General features: G+C 46.7%; 1 protein-coding gene across 2 annotated transcripts; it reads left to right on the forward strand.

Annotated features, from left to right (window-relative positions):
- Positions 1-317: 317 nt before the first annotated feature.
- On the forward strand, positions 318-7,355 carry sat2.L (spermidine/spermine N1-acetyltransferase family member 2 L homeolog). Of its 2 annotated transcripts, none has more exons than XM_041584784.1 (6): positions 318-484; positions 1,229-1,280; positions 3,045-3,131; positions 5,984-6,085; positions 6,355-6,395; positions 6,518-7,355. In XM_041584784.1, the coding sequence occupies exons 1-6, from the start codon at positions 467-469 to the stop codon at positions 6,710-6,712; spliced, it is 495 nt and encodes a 164-aa protein (XP_041440718.1). In that variant the 5' UTR covers positions 318-466; the 3' UTR covers positions 6,713-7,355.
- Positions 7,356-8,900: the final 1,545 nt, after the last annotated feature.

The following is an 8,900-nucleotide window of genomic DNA, read 5'->3' on the forward strand; positions in this document are numbered from 1 at the left end:
CAGTGAGCATGTGCGGAGCAGTGAGGGGCAGTGAGCATGTGCGGAGCAGTGAGGGGGTAGTGAGCATGTGCGGAGCAGTGAGGGGCAGTGAGCATGTGCGGAGCAGTGAGGGGCAGTGAGCATGTGCGGAGCAGTGAGGGGCAGTGAGCATGTGCGGAGCAGTGAGGGGCAGTGAGCATGTGCGGAGCAGTGAGCATGTGCGGAGCAGTGAGGGGCAGTGAGCATGTGCGGATCAGTGAGGGGGTAGTGAGCATGTGCGGAGCAGTGAGGGGGTAGTGAGCATGTGCGGAGCAGTGAGGGGCAGTGAGCATGTGCGGAGCAGTGAGGGGTAGTGAGCATGTGCTGAATAGTGAGCATGTGTGGAGCAGTGAGTGCCACTGAGCATGTGCAGAGCAGTGAGGGGCAGTGATCGCAGGAGAGTGAGATTGTTCGGCACGGAGCAGTGAGTTACAAGGACAGAAGTACAATGACAACTCCCTGCAGGGTGAGAGCGGCACATGCTGGTGACTGTGGGGAGATCATACGAATGATTCAGGTAGTGGAAACGACTGTGTTTGTATCTGGAGTATCAGAGTTGTAACTCCCGGCACCCAGGTGTATAATATGGTTGAGAAGGTGCAAGGCCCAGTTATTCAGCCTGTGGTTTTGCTGTGCATTATGGGATTGATCATCCGTAAAATGCACCTTTATTTGCAGCAGTCCCACAGTGATACCTCTTACTGACTGAGGAGTGAAGGGTTAATCAGCAGTAAGTCCGTTCCATAATTCAGTGACTACTCCCAGTAACCCACGTGTAACTCTTTGGGCTCCCTGTATATTGACCTGTCTTGTTAACTCTTTGACTGACACACACAGCCTCAGCACATTAACCCTATGTGTGCCACATATTTTACTTCAATTTCTGACTACATTAACCCTGTGCGTGCAATAAATCTGTCCTTCTCCGCTCCCTGTACATTTACTTATTTTGTTAACCCTATGGCTGCTGCACACAGACTGCTGGTCATACAGAGCCTGTGGAAATGATAGAATTCTCCTGTTGCCTTGCATATGTGGATAGGGTAAAACTGTCCTATTGAGTGTAGGAAAAGAGAGTATGAGGTTTCTGCACACCTGGCTGTGTTACTCCATGGCTCCACCTAGTGGTGAAAGTAAAGCTCAGATCAATGTGAGAGATGTGGCTGAGAATGTCGCACACTGATGTGTTTGTGTATTTGTCCCACTGCAGGAACTGGCTGATTATGAGAAATTACCTGACCAAGTGAGAAACACAGTGGAAGGTGAGCTCTGGGGTGATGTTGTGTGTGTGTGTACAGTATGTGCTTGTATGTGTGTGTCTGCTTGTATGTGTGCATATGTTCATATGTGTGATTGTGCATAAGTAGTGATGCCCTTACATCACAGATGTCATCATTATATGCCTTCATACCATTTGATTTGGTGACATCATAGCTACACCTCTTTTTTGAATAACATTTTCAGAGGTAGATGTACTGTGTTAGGCTAGCCACCATGCCATTTCATACTACTGGTCACTGTTCTATATAATGTTGGGAATCACTGTGCCATCTAATACTGGGAATCACTGTACCATTTAATGCTGGGAATCACTGTGCCATTTAATGCTGGGAATCACTGTGCCATTTAATACTGGGAATCACTGTGCCATTTAATGCTGGGAATCACTGTGCCATTTAATACTGGGAATTACTGTGCCATTTAATACTGGGAATCACTGTGCCATTTAATGCTGGGAATCACTCTACCATGTAATGTTGGGGATCACTGTGCCATTTAATACTGGGAATCACTGTGCCATTTAATGCTGGGAATCTCTGTGCCATTTAATGTTGGGAATCACTGTACCATTTAATGCTGGGACTTACTGTGCCTCTAATACTGGGAATCACTGTGCCATTTAATGCTGGGAATCTCTGTGCCATTTAATGCTGGGAATCACTCTACCATGTAATGTTGGGGATCACTGTGCCATTTAATACTGGGAATCACTGTGCCATTTAATGCTGGGAATCACTGTGCCATTTAATGTTGGGAATCACTGTGCCATTTAATACTGGGAATCACTGTGCCATTTAATACTGGGAATCACTGTGCCATTTAATACTGGGAATCACTGTGCCATTTAATACTGGGAATCACTGTGCCATTTAATACTGGGAATCACTGTGCCATTTAATACTGGGAATCTCTGTGCCATTTAATGCTGGGAATCTCTGTGCCATTTAATGCTGGGAATCACTGTGCTATTTAATGTTGGGAATCTCTGTGCCATTTAATGCTGGGAATCACTGTGCCATTTAATGTTGGGAATCACTGTGCCATTTAATACTGGGAATCACTGTGCCATTTAATGCTGGGAATCACTGTGCCATTTAATACTGGGAATCACTGTGCCATTTAATGCAGAAGTTTTATTAACAGCAGACATGACTGGACCAGCTGATTCCTGTTCCTTCATGTCCATCATAAAGATCAATGGGCACATCCCTTGGCACAACTGATAAATGGGTATTTGGCTGAAGAAGCACCAAGGCCTTTGTTCCAGCACAACCAGCCAGTGTAACATGTAGGTGCTATAGAAAGTCAGGGTGCTGTTTATATTGCAATGGCCAAAGCTGGGGTATCTACACTTGGCCCTATACTTTTATGGGCCCCAAAGAGCAACAGTATGGAGGAGACAAGAAAAGGCACCACACCGTGATACAGCAAGTATATATAGAGGAGGGCTGTAGAGAATGAACTATGGTAATAGCTCAGGTACAATGAGGGGCCTTGCCGTGGCACGTGAGCTTACATATTTTGGCCAAAGTGTGGTACTAACACCTCATTTTTTGTAATAATTATTTGAAAGGCAAACTGTGCGCTGGCAATTTTTCTCTTTATGGTAATAGCTGCATTGGATATTCTGCCCCATCACCAGCAGGGACAACTGTAGCCAAGAAGAGTATTTATTTTTAATTAACCCAATTAGGTTTTCCTCTCCACCTTCCATGTACTGACCCATCTAACCCATATTCCCCCAGGTCTCAGGCGAGATGGATTTGAGGAACCTTCCCCTTTATTCCGCTGTCTGGTGGCTGAACCCACAGATGGAGATGTAAAAGTCAATGGTAGGTGGAGACCATGGTTGGTCCATTTGGAACCATCTCCTGTGTGGGACATCTCATGTGGGACATCTCCTGTGTGGGACATCTCATGTTGGACATCATCATCATCATTTATTTATATAGCGCTGTCAAGATACGCAGTGCTTTACTGCAGTTATAGCAAACAGGGAATAAATGGTGGATAACAGACAAGGATTACAGAGTACAATAGGGTTTACAAACTAAAGGTTAGGGTACAATTGAGACATTAGGATTATATAAACACTTTGTCATTTTTGATACAGCAATGATTAATTAAGGTACATCGAATAGGCCTCTTTAAACAGGTGGGTCTTTAAGGAGCGCTTGAAAGTTTGGAAAGAAGGAGAAAGTCTGACAGCTGGAGACAGAGAGTTCCAGAGAAAAGCAGAGGCCCGAGAGAAGTCTTGTAGGTGAGAATGGGCTGAAGTGATCAGAGGAGAAGTGAGGGAAGATCAGAAGCAGAGCGTAGGTTTCGTGAAGGAGTGTATTTGGAGATTAGAGATGAAATATAGGGAGGGGTTTCAATATTAAGGGCCTTGAATGTGAGTGTAAGTAATTTGAATTTGATTCTAGAGGAGATTGGGAGCCAGTGAAGGGACATACATATGGGAGCAGCTGATGTTGAGCGGTGAGATAGATGAATGAGTCTAGCGGCCGCGTTTAGAACATATTGGAGTTGTGAAAGGTGACTTGTTGGAATACCTGTGAGGAGTAAGTTGCAGTAATCAAGGCGGGAGATGATGAGAGACTGAATCAGTGTTTTAGTCGATTCTGAACTGAGATAGGGTCGTATTCGAGCAATGTTGCGCAGTTGAATACGGCAAGATTTTGCAAGTGTTTGAATGTGTGGTGAAAAAGACAGATGAGAGTCTAAGATGACTCCTAGGCAGCCTGTGTGGTGGAATGAAAGGTGGTGTTGTTTACGTTTAGTGATATCTGAGGGACAGGGGAAGATCTTGGAGGAAATATAATGAGTTCTGTTTTAGAAAGGTTCAGTTTCAGGTGTGACATCCAGGAGGAGACAGCAGAGAGACAGTCTGTGACTTGGGAAAGGACAGAATTAGAAAGATCAAGAGTAGACAAGTAGAGTTGGGTGTCATCAGCATAAAGGTGATACTGAAGTCCAAATGACTGAATGAGTTTTCCTAGTGAAGTTGTATAGAGCGAGAACAGCAGGGGGCCAAGAACAGAGCCTTGAGGAACTCCAACAGAGAGTGGGAAAGTAGTAGAAGTAGAGTTAGAGAAGGAAACTTTACAGGAACGGTCAGACAGATAAGATGTAAACCATGAAAGAGCAGTGTCCCGAATGCCAGATGAGTGTAGAATGTCAAGGAGGAGTGTGTGGTGAACTGTGTCAAAGGCTGCAGAGAGATCTAGAAGGATTAGAATGGAATAATGACCTTTAGACTTTGCCAATAGAAGATCATTGGTTACTTTGGTGAGTGCAGTTTCAGTCGAGTGTGATGGGCGGAAGCCAGATTGCAAGGGGTCGAGGAGGGAGTTGTGAGTGAGATGCTGGATCAGGCGTTTATAAACAAGCCTTTCTAGTAATTTGGAGGCGAATGGAAGAAGGGAGACCGGTCGATAGTTAGTGGGAGAGCTGGGATCAAGGGAAGGTTTTTTGAGGATAGGAGTGATTAGTGCTTGTTTGTATAATGATGGAAAGGTACCAGTAGAGAGTGAAAGATTAAATAGGTGGGTAAGTGCAGGAGAGAGTGTATCAGAGATTGGGTGGAGAAGGCGAGAGGGTATGGGGTTAAGGGAGCAGGTGGTGGGTTTTGAGCTGGCTAGAAGTTTACTAACTTCATCTAGAGTTGCAGGGGTGAAGGAGTGCAAAGTAGATGTGAGTGGACTGCACGTTGTTCTGAGATTGTTGTTGGACGGTATGCTCAGCCTAATGTGATTGATTTTTTCATTAAAGAAATGAGCAAGGTCTTGGGCGGTAACATTAATAGGTGGAGGAGGTGGAGGGGGGCATAGGAGTGAGTTAAATGTTGCAAACAGCTGCTGTGGTTTGGAGGACATAGTAGATATTAGATAAGAGAAGTATTGTTCTTTGGCTAATGATAGAGCTCGGTTATAGCAGGAGAGCATGAATTTGAAGTGGATGAAGTCAGGATCAGTTCGTGACTTTCTCCACCGTCGCTCAGCTGATCTACTACATCTTCTGAGGTACCATGTTACACTAGTGTGTCAGGGTTGGGGTCTAGCTGGCCGGCTGTGACGGGTGGTAGAAGGTGCAAGGGAGTCAAGTGCTGTTGAAAGGGCATCGTTGTAGAGAGAAGCTGCCATATTGGGACAGGAGAGAGTATTAATATGAAATATAGATTGTGCTGATACTGTTGATAATTGTTATGGTTCAAAGGCATTAAGGTTTCTATACGTGTGGGTAGAGAGAGATGGTTGTGAAGGTGCAGGTGAAAGCAGTATCTGAAAGGAGAGGAGATGATGGTCAGACAGAGGGTAGGGAGAGTTAATTAAGTTGGATGGGCAGCATCATGGGACATGGGACATCTCATGCGGGACATCTCATGCGGGACATCTCATGTGGGACGTGGGACATCTCATGCGGGCATGAGATCAACTGCCATTCAGTCCTCCTCTTCCTCCCAGTAAATTCTCTAGGACATCATATTATCCTTGAGAGCAGAGGTAGCACAGAGCTCAGAATACCAACCTCCAATTGTTCTGGCTGCGAGTGATATGGATTTGGCTGTATCTGGATAGGGTAAAATGACTGGGCTACAAGCAGTGGCCCACTCTGAACCCCCACAGTTACAGTACCAGTGCCCTGGGCTAATGGATCTCATGGCATGAATGTGTTTGTGTTCCAGGTCCGGCGCTGGTAGGTTTCGCTCTTTGTTACATTACGTACAGCACGTGGAAAGGGCGCGCTCTCTATATGGAGGATCTGTATGTAATGCCCCAGTACAGGGGTAAGTAACTGGCCAATAAGCACTGCACTCTATCCACTCTATGTTCTTCCCCAATTACTTATCAGCCATAGAGGGCGCCATTTCTGGTACATGCATGGGTCCCCTGTGTATTGCACCTTCACATACATAGAACCGTCACTAAGAGAGCGGGGTGTCTGGGAAGGAGACCTTGCCCCTAGTCCAGGTTTACATTACCCTGAGGGCACCCATCACCCATGAGCAGGTCCATGAGTAGATCCTGAGTAACATTGGCTCCTTATGTGTTGCAGGCAAAGGAGTTGGGTCCCAGCTTCTAACAGCGGTCGCTGAGGTGAGTGCCTCTGGTTCGCCTTTAAAAAGCAGCCTCCGTTCTCTTCTTCCATCCACTCCACCCCCCATTTTCCCCTCACTTTGTTTCATTTAGTTCTTCTCTGATCTCCGTCTCTTCCCCAGATGTGTCTGTCTCTGGGCTGTTGTCACCTTCAGTTCTCCGTCCTCGACTGGAACGACCTGGCCATATCCTTCTACCATTCCCGAGGTGCCAAGGACCTGTCCCAAGCTGAAGGTTGGCGCATGTTCCGACTCCTGCCAGATGATCTCCACCGAATGGTCTCTGCCCACCCAAAATCTGGTACTGCTGAACCTTGATAAAGGGAACCCTCTTTATCTCAGAACCTATCACTGCTGGACCTGTTAACTCTAAATATGGCCACTGGGCCTCTGATAACCACTGACCTGCTGCTCCTGCTGGTGGAGCCACAAGCACTGCCCATGGTGATACTCATGTACCTCACTATACTGCCCTACGTAGTATTACTCAACTCCTTACCTACCAGCCTAGTCTGTGTGTAAATCTCCATGTGTCTTCAAGAGTAAATGAATTTCATTAGAATGGCTCCATGAACATCATTGATGGCTTTTTATGGTCCCCCAACCGACGTCCTTGTTCTAGTCTGTTCCTCCTTTTGACTTGTCCTTCTCTTCAGAACTTCTTAGTTGTACCAGTCGCAATTTCAGAACTGGGCTGAACCGTGTGGTTATTCCGGGTTCAGTCACTGGGTGTCGCCTCAGGCCAAGATGTTTCCTGAACAAACATTATGACTTGCATCACATGTTATTATAAAAGCATCAGCCCGAATTCTAGAACCTAACAGGACACATCAAGTGGCTATGGGAAATAAATGCCCCCACTAAAAGGAAGAGTCATGGTGGAAGAGTCATGGTGCGACTGATGCACCGGAGAAGCTCATGGTGGTCTACAGTTTAGGAGAATAAAAGTTCCATCAGCTCATCCTCATTTCCACTGTCTGACTATTTATGGGAGACAAAACCCCCCCTCTTTATTTCTTTTTTAAAAGTGTCCCTTCCAAAACTCATTGACTGCTCCCCCCAGAGCTGCCCCCTTGGCCCATACCTCATCTGAGAACACAAAGTAATGCAGTGGGGGTCGGCGACCGCCATCTGACTGCTCCTGGTGGCAGTTGCACATTTGCACTGCAAACCATGGTCCAATCAGCTTCCAGTGCTCATTGTACCACCATGGTGACTAGTTGCAGGGGAGAAGGTGGGCACCTGTAAAGCAGATCCTTGGTCATAATCTGTCAGATAATCCAGGGGACCCCAGGCATGGGTGGGTAATCTAGACCACAGGACTCGGGTATTAGCAGATGATTCTAACCCTGAATGGGCACTCCCACCCCAGCCCACCATTACTATTCTGCTGCTCTAAGCCCTGTCTCTGCCACCTCAACAGAAAACAGCCTGAGGCACTTACCCCAGTGACCCCCAACCTGTCGCTCATGAGTAACATGTTGCTCCCCAACCCCTTGGCTGTTGCTCCCAGTGGCCTCAAAGCAGGAGATTATTTTTCAATTCCAGACTTGGTGAATAGAAACCAGTTCTACTGCCAAACTGAGTCTCCTGTTGCTGCCAGTGCACATAGGGGCTACCAAAAGTTGGGGACCCCTGACTTAGCCCATGGAGGAACATGGCATTGAAATATTTGGGGATAAAATCAGCCAACCAGAACTACACACATGGAACTGCCCCTTATTGCAAAAGCAAATTGCCCCAAAGTTATCCAGCGACCCCTGATGGAGGGGGAACGTTGTACCATCTAAAATTATATATATGTGTATGTATCTACTAAAAATAACAATAGCCCTTCTGTACACTATAGGGCCAAATGTATCTGCCCCCCTGCTTTTCCCCACATCCCAAGGGGGTTAATCTGCAGTTGCCCCTCCCTGTGCTGCTATAACTGCCCCGGTGCTTCTGGGAAGGTTCCCTGTAAATGTTGGAACATTGTTCCTGGGAGTTGTTGCTGGGAGTTGTTGCCATTGAGCCACAAGAGCGTTGGTGAGGTTGGCCACTGATGTTGGGGATCAAGTTCTCAGTTGGGGTTCAGTTGGGTTGAGTTCCGGGCTCTGAGCCATTGTATGGTGTAGGGGCCCCTGTGTGGGCAGTGATGGGCGTGGCTTTAATAGTCAGTGGAAAGGTGCCCGTATAGTGGTATGATTGGCACAAATACAGCAGCTACAGGAAGTGTAACGTAAATAGCAGGAAACAAAAGCAATGAATATTTACTGTACTATAGACAGTGAGAGAAACGAGAGACTGGGAGTGGCACTTGCACAAAGCACATGACATTCAGGAACTGGCAAGTGGCATCAGTGAGACCAACCCGGCTACTGACAAACAGAGGCACCCCCTATTGGCACCCACTATATGTGCTAAACAAATGCCCGGCCTGTCCCTCACTGCCTGGCACCATACAGGGCACCCCAACAGCACAGTTTTATATATATATTGTAAGGTACCCCGCATTGTCTGGCAC

Source organism: Xenopus laevis, chromosome 3L (genome assembly GCF_017654675.1).
Source record: "Xenopus laevis strain J_2021 chromosome 3L, Xenopus_laevis_v10.1, whole genome shotgun sequence".
Classification (NCBI taxonomy): Eukaryota; Metazoa; Chordata; class Amphibia; order Anura; family Pipidae; genus Xenopus; species Xenopus laevis.

Excerpts from the sequence above, each read along its gene's own strand:
- sat2.L (XM_041584784.1), top strand. Across the intron at positions 3,132-5,983 it reads TGGAGATGTAAAAGTCAATG|GTCCGGCGCTGGTAGGTTTC; the intron begins GTAGGTGGAGAC and ends TTTGTGTTCCAG. Across the intron at positions 6,396-6,517 it reads TTCTAACAGCGGTCGCTGAG|ATGTGTCTGTCTCTGGGCTG; the intron begins GTGAGTGCCTCT and ends TCTCTTCCCCAG.